Source organism: Ursus maritimus, unplaced genomic scaffold, assembly GCF_017311325.1.
Source record: "Ursus maritimus isolate PB19 unplaced genomic scaffold, ASM1731132v1 scaffold_32, whole genome shotgun sequence".
In the NCBI taxonomy this organism is placed as follows: Eukaryota; Metazoa; Chordata; class Mammalia; order Carnivora; family Ursidae; genus Ursus; species Ursus maritimus.
The window spans coordinates 6,068,658-6,083,036 of record NW_024425786.1 but is presented as its reverse complement, the minus strand read 5'-3'; the positions used below and the strand labels follow the sequence as shown (position 1 = coordinate 6,083,036).

Sequence of the window (14,379 nt, the reverse complement as noted above, 5' to 3'; positions counted from 1 at the left end):
GGGTGGGATAGGAGGTCTGCATTAGTGTGAGTATGGCTAATTCAGAATTTGAGGCGTTACTCGGGGACTGAGAGGAGGGATGGTAGAGCGCATGTGTTGGGAGCTTGACTTTGGCATCAGCCGGTCTGTTCTTCGGTTGCTGTCTTTTATGACCTTAGGCAAGATGCTTAACCCTCCTAATCTTGTTTTATTTCCTTATGAAGTTGGAGTATAAATAAAACACCTACCTTGCAGATAGGCGGTTTTTAGATGAAAAGATCAAGAGTGGATGCATAGTGCCTCGGCCATGGAATGACATGGTAGTGATGGTGACGTTTCATTGGTGCTCTGGGTCTAAGCTTTTGTAGGGGCAGATGCCATGCCTGTGTTAGTCATTGATGTGTACTGTGTGCTTAGCTCATTGCTGGCCCATATAAGATTCACAATAAATGTTTATTGAATATCGAATGAAATAACATTTCACTGGGAAAATTCACTGCATAAAGTTTTAGAAAAACTTTAGTAGTAATTTATATGATGCATGAACTACAGTTTAACTTTCTGTTTATTAAATAATTTTTTCGTAACCTTAGTTTACAATGTGTAGTATTTTGGTTAGCCTGCAGTGTGTAGTATTTTATATGTTTAAACAATAATCTATTCTTTAAATACGTTAAAACTCAGTTTCTTATTTTCTTCAGGAAGTTTACATGACTGTAGCCAAAGTCATAACATTTTTTAGGCATTATAATCTATTTTGAATTTTTGATATTACTGACTTTTTTCAAAGACAAATGAGGGCTTAGTCTATACGTAAACATTCCCGAGAAGGCCAGCAGATAGGGAAAATGCCTTATGGTGTGATGGTTCATTTTTGTGTAAAAAGTGGCTGTTTTTCTCTTCTTGATAGTCCCTCAAGTTAGGCCTGTAGAACTGAACGTTTCTTTCCTCACTTCCTTTTTCTCCTTTTAGTTCATTTCCTAGGAAAAGGTCAGTACCACCCACTCACAGCTTTGTGCCTCGGAGTGTAGTGTTGTTGGTTAATGAAGTGAGACCCATGAAGTTCATTATCAACTGTTTTTAGTTTGTAGAGTGAGGAATTAAGTATTACTTAGAGACATAATGGAATGTACAGCTGAAATGATTCTTCCGAAGGAGTTGTTCCTTTCCACTGGTTTAGCTGTTCTCACCTGTTATAGGAGTGAGTGCATCAGTATGACACCACTCTTCTTATACGGTGATTTCTAAGTCAAGAAAAGGTGCACATTTTTGATTTGGTGCTTCTGGAGGCCACACCTTTTTTCCCTCCCTTTGTTTAAAGGCCATGGTTGCTTTGTTGCTATCTATAAGCATTATAATAAACTATAATGGGGTATTGGACTTACTCTATGCTGTTTGTTTGCAGTAAGCCACCAATAATAAATATATGCGCTGAGACTAAATGTCCTTTTCACATGTAAATTTGAAGCTTATAATTTTATTTAATCCTTTAAGAAGCAAGAGGAGGATGAAATCCTTAGCCCCAAGTTTAATGGACAAAGTGTTGTTAGATATTCCTCCTGTCAGTTATGGGGCAGTCATATTGAAAGTTATTTTGAATCAGCATCGCCTTTTTGCATGATATGAATGTCAGCTTATAAATGGAGGAGATGGTATTCACGTAAGTGAAAATCACATGAGGCTTTGGGAATAAATAATCTCATAGCATCTTATTGCCCCGTTTACCCAGCTTCTCAGCAGGCTGTTTTCACTCATGACTGACAGTCATTATAGGCCACGTGGGATAAAGTTTTAATAGTTCACAAATAGTGTGAAGTTGGATAATTAATTTTCTCCTGGTTTATTTGGATTTTAGGGCTAAGAAATCACTGAAAGAGTTTTGTTTAATTATACTGTTCTATAAAATATGTATCTAAAAATGTTATTTAATAAACTTGTTTTATGTGAAATGTTTTCAATGTGGGAAACTCTAGGCATTCTCATCTTTCCTAAAAAAGGAACCTAAGGAGACAATTTGGTATTTGCAGAGAGCTGCTATGCAAGAATATTGGTAAAGTCTTATTATTCAAACTTGATTCCTCAGAACTGGACATTTGTAATTTGTATGTATATGCGGGTGTTTGTGTTTAAGAATGGACTCAAAATAGTCTAAGTAAAACCCATTAGAAGAATTGAAAGAAAATCAGGGAAACAGATACTGTCCATGTTTTCTGATTCATAAATAAGAACAGTGATAATGCTTTAAAATGTGTTTTTTTAATACTTAAAATGTTTTAATAATTATTTGAACCTTTGCGTATTTAAAATCATGCCAAGGTGCTTTGAAATGCCTTACTAGGTAGGTGTCTTCTTGGTTTAAAACTCTTGATTTGAATGAATAAGGAGGATTTGTGTGATCTGATTAATGAATTCCTAGTGCAAAAACTTAACCAGCAAATCATTTTTATTGGATGATTATGATAAAAAATATTGAGTACATTGTACATTCTAGTACACAGTTGAATCTTTGGTTTGGAATCTGCGGCGCTGGTATGGGGAGGAGGGGGTGTGCGGTGGTGAAGGTTATGCTGAGAACAGTACTTGGTGTCATCATATGTTGTCCCTGAGGCAGTGGGAGTCAGAGACTGACTGCTCAGCAGGTGTCCCGTGTGGTGCCCAGCGTACACTCTAGCGGGCGATCTGTACCGAAAAGAAAGGAAACCATCACGATGAAGACATTTCCAGTATTGGCTTATTTTCTTGGGATTCATGTTTTTGTTTGTTTGTTTTAAAAGAGACATAGAAAAATAAGTAATTAATGGAGGATATGAAAATCTTCGGTCATAGGAGGTTGTTAGTGATTCAAAAGGAACTAAATGTAATAAGGCTCCCTGAAAATGGTTTAATATTAAAAAGTTTGCTTATCTGTCATTTTTAAACACCTTTAAGAACAGAGATTCTTATATAAGTATCTGGATTTTATGGAGTTTTTAGTTCATTTAAAACCACACAAAGTTGGATCAGTTAGTTTTTTGGAAGTGTTATGTACTCTCTAGAGTATTTGAAAGGGAACACACTCAAACTGTTGTTTGAAGTATCTTTTTTGATACCTACAAGGACGGCGCTGGCTTTCAGAAGTTGCTCTATAATCTGCTGCTGCTTTTAAATGTTTTCAAAGTTTAAAAGAAAAATAAAATAGGTGTGTGATAACATACCAGAACTGGTTTTGCCCCTAAAGAAATAATGCCTTTCTTGAGCTTTATGTTTTGTACTTGTTCAGGTGGGCATTATGAGAAAATTAAAGCTCATTTGAATGGTGTCTTTTTCTCCTCTGGTATTAAGCCTTTGTTCTTTTACCTTGCCTTTAGCTTTATAAAATTAAACTAGAACTTGGAGAAAATGATAGGGTCTTTCTTTGACCCCCTGATGTCTTGAATATTTCCTTAAGTATCTGTCTTATGCCCCTCACATTTCCCATTGGAAACTCTTCTGAAAGCTCAGTTTGTCCACTTGAGGTTCATTTTACAGTTGTTTATCTGACACCATTGCTTTTTTGTTCTCATTCTAAGCAAAGCATGCCATTGTCACTGTGCTTCGGCACTGTGTCGCAACTTAACTTGGTTATTTTGGGGGCACACACCATACTGCTTTACAACAGGACCCAGATTCCATTGTGGAGCCAGAAATGTCATAGGTTTGTTCTTGCTGAAATAAGGAAACCGCTCTGATTGACACAGAAAGGCTAATAACTTCAGCAGTAGAACAAATTCTCTGAGAGGCCATCTGCTAACGGATGGTGCAGATTCCTGCTCGTGTGCTGTGTGCCCCTAGTAACCAGGGCCGGAGGGGACGTTGGGCATGCTAACTGAAAGCTCTTTTCTTTTTTAGGTCCACAACTCCCAGGCCTGCTGCAGATCTCCAACTCCTGCTTTGTGTGACCCCCCAGCATGCTCTCTGCCGGTGGCATCACAGCCACCACAACATCTTTCTGAAGCCGGGAGAGGGCCTGTAGGGGTAAGGAGAATCCCGTTTTTAAAAGCTATCAATATTTTATATCCCATAGGGTATAAAATAGGAATATTACCTCCCTCCCCAGAGCCCCTTTAAAAATGTGCTGTATTGTATGTGTTTTTAAAGGAGTAACAAGTACATGCACAGAGGAAGCAAAATACGGGACTTGCCTTACCCCTCTAGGACAGTTCCAGAAGTCAGCGGGGTTTGGTGGTGTAGGGTATTTGGGTGCCAGCAGAGAGCATGCTGGGCCGCTGCAAGGAGCAGGAGCTGGCAATCAGCAGCGAGTATGGATGTTGGCAACTGAAATGGGGAAAAAAGGGGGTAAGTTTGAGTCCAAGTGTGGAATGTGCACTTCCCCAGCATCACTGGGACTCACAGCCCAGGAATCTTAACTATTTTGGATGCTGTCCTCTCAGGTGACATTTTATAGAATATTGCTCAGGAGTAGATAGGCTTTTCTGCAATGCCAGGTACAGAATTAAACACTTCGAAAGTCTTGAGTTCGGGTGTAGATCTGGTGCTCTCAGCTGTGCCCTGGTGTAATGTCTCTGGTACCTGGTGGTAATGATATGTGTGAGGTGCAGCAAGATGCAGTGTCTGTGGTGCTTTATCCCTAGAACACAGGGTCTGGTGTTAGTGATCCGTGTGGATTATTTGTGTGTGATGTATCTCACCTTTTATGAAAGTTGTATATACACCTGTCTTCCTCCCCCCCCCTTTATAAGGATTTAATGATAACATTTTCTGAAAGACAGGTGTTTATTGTTCTGATTGACTGCTGTTAATTGTGAAAGAAGTTGAAGACCTGTCTTTCTTCTTTGTATGTAATCTGGCCTAGGGGTTCAAATGCATACTCAATTAGAAAATGACACCAGAGAACAGCCACCACATATGCATGCACGTAATGCAGGGTACTGGCAATATATAATGAATTGTTCAGTTGCAGTGTAGAAAAATAGTATCTTGAAACTAGGAGAAGAGAGTGCTCCAGATGGGCTCTAGCACTTGGAAAAGTTTTGTGAAGATTGGCAGGTTTTGAGGAGCTGGCTTTGTTTTTGATACATCAGTAACATGTGGACAGGCAGACTGGAGGAGGCTTCCAGGTGTACATGTCAGCCTGTCCCTGGAAGCCACGTAGGCAGTGGGCCTGGTGAAGCTGGGCATTGAGAGAAGATGACCGCAGGATGTCCATGAAGAGCACAGGTTAGTGGGTTGTGGGAGCAGAGGTGGGATATAACGTGGGGCCAAATCATAGAACACTGTAAAGGTGAGACAAGAGAAGGTTTTATGTGATAGGCAGAAGAGAAGCCTTCGTAGACTTTTTTATTCCAGGCAAGCTGATTTACAAATGCCTGCTTAAGAAGATTATTTGGGTAGCAGTGTGGAGTCAGGGCAGACTGTAGAAGCCCCAGGTAGGTGGTGAGGGCTGTCACCCATGAGTAAAGTGAAGGTCAGTGGAGGACCAGGACAATGGAGATACAGGATATTAATAATCATAAACAAAACTAGGAATACACATCACAACGACAATTTCATGTTCAAATAGTTGCTGGTGTAATTTATCAAGAATTAGACCAGAGTAAAGATTCACATTGTGGAATCCTTGGAATTCTGGATATAATAATCATTCACAATGGAAGATAAAACCCAATGTAATGGATAAAAGTCTAGTTTTAATCCCTGGAGAGATACACTGACATCATAAGGGACAAATTAGCAGAGTCCCAGCTTGGCTATGTACTTCAAAAACTTCAGCCTTACCAGTTGTCATCTTGTTTCCATATGTGTCTAAGAAATGATTTTATCTTTCAGGCTGATATTTTATTCTCCATTTAGTGTGTATGTCATTGTTAGACTGTTTCATTTACCACAATACTCACTAATCAGGATTTGTCGAATGGATTTAAAAATTTGCCCATAATAACATTAATTTTTAGTAAACTTTTTGTATTAACATTAGTGATGACCGGTATGTATGTATGTATGAATGTATGTATGTATTTTTAGCAGTAAAAGTATTGTGTTCAGTGGGGATTTAAATAAGTTCATGATTGGTGGCGTAATCCATATGTAGGTTTGAGAAGATTCTGTAATAAGATAATAAATCTTCTTTGAGTCAAGATGATGCTGCATAAAGCAAACTTTATTGATTGTTCTTTAATAACGCTTCATGCTGCCAGAGTCATTTGAGCTGGATCTGAATCAGATCCAGTTGGCAAAGCTACCCCCCATGTGTGGAGCTCTCATAAATTCTGCAGGCGCACAGATCTAATACAGTGCAATGAGAGAGCTGCTGGGAGAAAAAAATTGATTACAGGGTTGCAGACAATGTCATTAACAGTTCTTGCCACGATACACCAGATGTCTTCCCTAATAGACTATTTTTGTTAATTTAGTTTTTATAGGGTAGTGCTAACTGCATCATAATTTAACTTTCTTTGTATATTCAGGTATATATGATCTGTGTGTCTACACTAATGATGACATGAACCCATAGATTTAATCTTATAAATTTTAAACTTATCTGTTCATATTTAAAGTATTTGTGCTGGAAAGGCAGCCTTTTTACTTATTACAGAGAATCTATTAGCTTGGTTTTTTTTTGTTGTTGTTGTTTTTGTTGTTGTTTAAACAAAAAGTGCTGTGTTCACTGGCAATTCAGGGGTAGTGAGGGAGGTGAGAAGGCAAAGAAAACATTGCCCAGATTCTCCCTAGACTGGGCAGAGATGATCCCCTCCGTGGCCCTGCGGTGCATCCCCCTCCCCATCAGCTCCTCCCAGTAGTGTATGGTTTCAATGGCAAGGACAGAGACTCTATCCAAAGCAGAAGGGTACAGCTGTTTAAAGGAGGCTTAAAATGCACACTTACTTTCATTGTCATGGATGCGGCTGTACAGGCTGGAATTCTTGTTGGGGGCACCTAACTCCTTCCTCACTCCGAGATCAAGGGTTAGACTAATTCGTTTAGTATTTTATTTTGTAGTCCTATCTTTTTGCATGTTTAAGACCTCTATTGAGTGACTAACACAGATAAATAAGACAGGACTGTAATAGTGGGTCACACTATTTTATTTCCATCATTTTTTTGGAACTACTAGTTTTGTTTTTGGTGTGTTATTCTTTAGAGAACATGTTTTTCTCATGATGTGTTCCTTTGTGACAGGGGACACGTTAATTGACTTTTTTTTTTTTAAAGATTTTACTTATTTATCTGACAGAGAGACACAGCCAGCGAGAGAGGGAACACAGGCAGGGGGAGTGGGAGAGGAAGACGCAGGCTCCCAGGGGAGGAGCTTGATGTGGGGCTCGATCCCAGGACTCTGGGATCACGCCCTGAGCCAAAGGCAGACGCCTAATGACTGAGCCACCCAGGCGTCCCACGTTAATTGACCTTCTTAACACTTAGTTTTCTCACTTATAAAATGGGCAGTAAAATGGGCACAGCACTACTATGTACCTCAAGGGTTGTTGCAAAGCATAATGAAATAATTCATTGAATTGCTTAGCATGGTATTAAGCATATAATAAGCATTCATTAAGCATTATCTGTTGTCACATAGTTTTTCATTTTATAAATTCAGGTTTTATTTTATTTTATTTTTTTTAAAGATTTTGTTTATTCGACAGAGATAGAGACAGCCAGCGAGAGAGGGAACACAAGCAGGGGCAGTGGGAGAGGAAGAAGCAGGCTCATAGTGGAGGAGCCTGATGTGAGGCTCGATCCCATAACGCCGGGATCACGCCCTGAGCCGAAGGCAGACGCTCAACCGCTGTGCCACCCAGGCGCCCCTAAATTCAGGTTTTAAATAATTTATTAAGTGTTCTAGATATTCTTAATCTGAGGTCCATAGGCCCCGAGGGCTCTGAGTTTAACAAGGACTATGAACTTTCTAAAATTGGTTGCAGTCTCATATGTATGTGAATTTTTCTGGAGAGAGTATTTGTTTCAACCGTGGATGCTAATCAGTAGATTCCTAAAATGTTGAAAAAAAAATTTAAACTAAGATGAGGAACTGTGGCTCTATAAAGTCTCTGCAGTGCGTCATTTAAAACCTCAGATCAGCTAGCTGTTAAGGAAGTAAACTAACTTTGAGCATTTACTTTGTGCACAGGCACTATGCTACTTTTTTCACATAATTTAATTTGTGATATTTATTTCATTTTGCAGATGAGAAAATTTGAGGTTTTCAATTGTATAAAATCTTGCCTTGAGTGACTATCAGGACTGAGGTTTAACTTGAGAACTCACTCTGGCCTTGTGTAGTCTCCGCTGCTCTCATGGCTGACTTCTGTACTTCCTGGATGGTCCCGGCAGCAATGCCCACCTTTGCCTCCACTTTATTTGAAGAGCTCCAGAGCTGGCATGCTGTTCACTTGCTTGGTAGAGCAGATGGCTTCTGCCACTGGGAGTGTCCCAGGCTGGCCCTCACCCTGAATGAATGGACAGTGGTGGTAACAGTATGGTGTGAGAACCCTTCTTAGTATCAGTTCATTTTGTTTTCCCTTTAGCTCTTGTGGTGGTCATATTTTTAGTATCCTTTTGTTTAAAAAATGCGTAATTAGGGGCGCCTGGGTGGCACAGCGGTTAAGCGTCTGCCTTCGGCTCAGGGCGCGATTCCGGCGTTCTGGGATCGAGCCCCACATCAGGCTCCTCCGCTGTGAGCCTGCTTCTTCCTCTCCCGCTCTTCCTGCTTGTGTTCCCTCTCTCGCTGGCTGTCTCTATCTCTGTCAAATAAATAAATAAAATCTTTTTAAAAAAAAATGCGTAATTAACAAACAGCTGCTCTTTGAGTTCCCTTTTTATTTATCTTCATGACATCTACATACATTTGAAAAATAATTCCTGTGTCTGTTGTGTTTGTTAATCTGTGTGTATTTGTTTCAGGTAAAACTTCATGCATGTAAGAAATTGGACTTTGCATTTCCCTTGGAGTAAATCCACTCCACCAGCCTATGCAAGCCTGCTCCACTAACACAGAGCAGGAAGCTAGGGCCCAGTGGCTTTCCCCAGATCCCTGCCCCATGAGGGGCTGCTTAGGCCAGAATCTCGGTCTCCTGTGTCTCTGGTCAGTGAGTGCTCTTTCCACTGCTCCTTGCTACCTTCCTTGACCCATAAAGGATGTCTTGTAGCCAGCCCATGCCATACATCATTTACTTCTTTAAAAGCTAAGAATGCTTTGCTTAATACCTAGTTTAAACTTTTGTGACTATAACTCATACCAATGTTAAAATAGTATTTCTTGCCTGTGTAAGGCATTTATCGTTTTCAAGAATCATTTCTAACACTGGTATTTTTCATACTTGGGGCTTCAGTACTGTTTAATAATTAAAAGTGAACATTTATTATGAAATGCTGTTTTAAATGCTGATTATGTTTCTTACCTAGTTGTTCCATATAAAGAACTCTAATCTGGTTGCTTGCGTAGATATGCAGGAGTTTCTGAGGATATCCTGCTTTTTCAGTATTTCCTTTGGCTTCTCCAGTTGACATTAAGAATACCAAAAATAACCGTAGTCTTTTATATTTGATTGTAGTAAAAGGTGTTAAAACAACTGAAGTTCTAGAAAAATTGCTGATACAAATGCTGGGATTAATCCAGCTACCCTAAATGAAAATTGATTAATAGCTGTTGAATTTTAATGTAACAAGTTTGAAAAAAATCTTAAAACACCCAACCGATCAGTATTAGTAATAGCATTATGCCCTGCTTCCAGAGAAAGTCCTTCACTTGGATCAGTAGTTTTCATATCCTGTTCTCTCATAAAGGTTAATTTCAGCTAATTTGTTTTTAAGGGCTGTATTTCCGTCATGTTCTTCTGCTCCTTTTTTTTTCTTTTTAAACAAAAGGGACATTGAGCCACATTTAGAGAACATTGATTTGACTAACCTTACGGTTTTATAAAACTGCTTACTATTTAAGCAGTCTTTTTGTAACCATAGGTCTATATGAGGAGTAAGGATTACTTGTAGGTTTCACTCAGCTGCTTTTCTTTCAGCGATACTACTGCATCACCCTTTATTACTTACAGACACTGTTGGTATTTTAACCTTGCTTTCCTGGGCCTTTTTATATTATTTGAAAAATATCTAAGCAAATATGTGGAGTCCTCAGGCTTTGTAAGTTCTCCAGAATTAATTTGACTAATATAAATTGCCAAAGAAATTTTGGCACATGGAAGTAGAACTTGTAGTTTTGTTTAGCTTAACATTTTTTTTAGTGTTACCCCTCATTTTAGGATATCATGTAGTACTTTTGGTAACAGCAGCTCTGATAAATATCAAGGCCTTCAAAAGAGTACCAGATTTTTCTTAGGATCTGGAGTGAAGTTTAAGTAGTAACCTAAGGTTAATCAGTCCTTCTCAGGGTCTATAGAAATTATTATACTAAATTATGACTCATGCCTAGAAGTGAGCATTTTCTGTTTTTGTCTTTGATTTCATGTTGTGTAATTAGATAGAATATCAGGCATTTGTTTCTTCTTTTTTAAAAATAGGCTTTAGTCTTTTTTTTCTTTTTCTCTTTCTTTCTCTCTTTCTTTCTTTCTTTCTTTCTTTCTTTCTTTCTTTCTTTCTCTCTCTCTCTCTCTTTCTTTCTTTCTTTCTTTTTTCTTTTATTTAAGATTTTATTTGAGAGGAAGAGAGAGAGCAAGAGAGCATAAGCAGTGGAGAGGGAGAGACAGGGAGCCTGATGTGGGACTCCATCCCAGGACCCTGGGATCATGAGCTGAGCCAAAGGCAGACGCGTAACCCACTGAGCCGCCCGGGAGCCTGGTAGGCTTTAGTCTGAAGAGCAGTTTTAGGTTCACCACAAAATTGGGCAGAAAGCGCAGAGATTTCCCACATACCTCTTCCATCTCCATGTCTTTTCATGACTTGAAGCTTATTTCTTTTTCATGCCAAATAATATTTCATTGTTTGGATGTACTACAGTTTATCCATTAATCTACTGAAAGACATCTTCATTCTTCAAAGTTTTAGCAATTATGAATAAAGCTGCTCTAACATCCATGTGCACGTTTTGTGTGGATGTAAGTTTTCAACTCCTTTGGGTAAGTACCAAGGAGCATGACTGCTAGATTGTATGGTAAGAGTATGTTTTAGTTTTTAAAGAAACAACCAAACTTTTCCAGAGGGGCAGTATCATGTTGCATTCCCACCAGTGATTGAGAGTTCCTGTTGCTCCACATTCTTTCCAACATTTGGTGTTGTCAGTTTTCTGGATTGTGGCCGTTCTGATAGGTCTATAGTAGTATCTAATTGCTGTTTTAATTTGTATTTCTCTAGGACATGTGATATAGAGTTTTGGGGTTTTCTTTTAAATTTATTTTTTACATGCATATTTGCTATTTGTATATCTTCTTTGGTGAGGTGCTGTTAAGGTCTCTGGTTCAGTTTTTAATCAGGTTATTTTCTTACTGTTGAGTGTTAAAGGTTCTTTGCATATTTTGGACAGCAATCCTTGGTCAGATGTGCCTTTTGTAGGTCTTTTCACCCAGCCTGAGGCTTATCTTTTTCTTTTCTTGGCAGTATCTTTTGCGGAACAGCTTTTAATTTTAATGAAGTCTAGTTCATCAGTTCTTTCTGTCTTGGATTATGTGCTTTGTGTTGAATTTAGAAAGTCTTGCCAAACTCAGGGTGATCTAGTTTTCTTCTTACATTATCTTCTAGAAGTTTTATAGTTTTGCATTTTACATTTTAGGTCTGTGATCCATTTCAAGTTGATTTTTGTGAAGGATGTAAAGACTGTGTCTAAATTTCTTCTCCTCCTTCTCCTCCTCCTCCTCCTCCTCCTCCTCCTTTCTTCTTCTTCTTCTTCTTCTTCTTCTTCTTCTTCTTTCTTCTTTCTTCTTCTTTCTTCTTTCTTCTTTCTTCTTCTTCTCCTCCTCCTCCTCCTCCCCCTCCTCCTCCTCCTCCTCCTCCTCCTTCTCCTTCTTCTTCTTCTTCTTCCTTCTTCTTCTTCTTTCTTCTTTCTTCTTCTTCTTTCTTCTTCTTCTTCTTCTTCTTTCTTCTTCTTCTTTCTTCGTCTTCGTCTTCTTCATCTTCATCTTCGTCTTCTTCGTCTTCTTCTTCATGCGGTTGTCCAGTTGTTCAGCACCAGTAGTTGAAAAACTATCTTTACTCCACTGTATTGCCTTTGCTCCTTTATCAGTGGTCAGTGGGCTGTATTTATGTGGGTCTGTTTCTGGGCTCTCTATTCCGTTGTTGTGAATCTGAGAGTAAAATGTAGATCTCTTGACTCGTTACTTCTTAATAGGTGTGTATTTTGTAAGAACAAGGACATTTATTTATATAGCCACCGCATAGTTACCAAAAGCAGGAAATTTAACAGTATTACCATACTAATCTGATCTATAGACATCCATGTTTTGCCGTGTTTCCCAATAGTGCCTTCCATGGCAGTTTGTTTTTTGGGCCAAGTATCCAGACCAGCATCACACTGATACCTAGTTAACCGTGTTCCTTAACTCTGAATCCTTTAATCTGGAACAGTGTCTTAGCCTTTTTTTTGTCTTTTCATGAGATTAACATGTTTTTAAAGAGTACAATCCAGTTTTTTTGTTGTTGTTGTTTGCTGTTTCCTGCTTATTAGATTTAGGTCATGCGTTGTAGGCCAGACTATGATATTAGTGATATTGTGTCCTGAGGTCTTTTTACATTAGAGATATGATATCAGTTTGTCACATTATTAGTGATGTTAACTTTGATTATTTGGATATGTTACTAACTTTTCCTTCCTAATTAATAAGTAATGTGTAGGGAGAAACTTTGAGGCCATGTAAATATCCTGTTTTTCATCAAATTTTCACCTACTAATAGCACTCCATGATTATTTTTGCCGAGTCACTGTGGTGATTGTGGAATGTCACTGTTGTTTTGTTTGTTTGTTTGTTTGAACTCAAGCTAAATTGCTCTGCCTTTGAAAAGTAGATCAGAATTCAGCTACCATTAATTCAAGTGTGGGATTTTTGAGTAAAGTGAAAGGAAGAAACAGAGAGGGGTTGGGGGGATGGAAGAGCCTCTTTGAGCCTTCAGGGTGTTTTTCATTTTTAGCAACAAGGACTGTATAAATTTTCAGGGTTTTTTTGTTTGTTTGTTTGTTTGTTTGTTTGTTTGTTTTTGTAGAAAGAGGGAAAACCTGTGATGGTGTTTGTTCCCTCTTTACGCTCCAGTGGCAAGAAAAGCTGCTTAGAAGTAATAGATCATGGATGTGGTTTAAATAAAATACACATTTTTACTGTTGAAATTGTGGTCCTGGTTTGATTCATGTTGGCAGCATTTACTCGTGATCAAGTTACTTAATCTCTCTGCCCCTCAGTTTCCTCACTTGTAAACCAGAATATTATTTCAGTAGTTCTGGAGTGAGGCCCGGGAATCCATAGTTTTCCAAGCACTCCCCAGGAGATTCCGATGCGCAGCCAGCTTTAGCAAATGGAAGTCGGCCTTCCACCTCGGTGACGGCTGCACATGCAGAGTTGATCCTGTCCTTTGCAGGGTATAGAGCAGTTCCAGGACGTCTTATGTTTCTCAAACCTGAGCATCTTAGGCATTTTAAAAATTGTTCTTGTGGTTCTCCCTTATCACTTAAGGTCTTACCTTCTCCAGCACATAAATTAGGTATAATCTGTACGTTTATATCCCTCTTACAGCTTTAAGAGACAATTTATAAATTAATTCAAACCAAACTAAAAAAAAAAAAAAAGAAATTCTAACTACCAACATTAATTTAATAGAATGGGTGATTGTGTTTTGCTGAAATGAAAGAGCCACTTGTTACTGATTGCTTATGGCCCAGATTATTGGGGGCTGGGGGATGGTGTTGAGTTACTGTTGTAACTGTTGAGTTACACTAGCAGGTTCCTCAAGATGACTCAGCTCTTCTTTTGCTTTCATTTTTGTGATAATAGAGAAACCTCTGTAAGTGTTCAATGTGGCTTGCCATGATGTGACTTTGTCCTTATGTTGTATTAATGTGTGGCACATTTGGTTTATCTTATTTACTTCTCTGTGACACCTGTAGTAGTACTACTTAGTTATTTGATTGTATGTAAACTTATTCGGAATTAAATCATGTACCTCTAAACTCTGTTAATTGAAATTATAAAATAGACAACCCAGGAAATGAATACATCGAAAAAATTTAAGATATACATTGAAATGAAAAGAAAAATGAGCCCTCTCCTTCTCCCACTTCCCCATCTCTTGCTCCTCTCTGAGAGAGACAGCCGGCCAGTGTCCCTGACATTGTGCCCTGGTTATTTCATATATATATACAGTTGACCCTTGAAGAGTGTGGGGTTTAGGGGTGCTGACGCCCCCATCTGCAGTAGAAAATTCCTGCATAACTTCTGGCTCCCCCAGAACTTCTAACAGCCTAACTAATAACATGAATAGTTGCTTACCATATAT

General features: G+C 38.7%; 1 protein-coding gene across 1 annotated transcript in view; it reads left to right on the top strand.

Moving 5' to 3' along the window:
* The window catches only part of RERE (arginine-glutamic acid dipeptide repeats), a 409,222-nt gene that overhangs the window by 186,043 nt on the left and 208,800 nt on the right, over positions 1-14,379 (top strand). Inside the window, exon 4 of the mRNA XM_040645735.1 lies at positions 3,847-3,972. Within this exon, the coding sequence (XP_040501669.1) occupies positions 3,847-3,972 (126 nt within the window). The remainder of the gene's footprint in view (positions 1-3,846; positions 3,973-14,379) is intronic.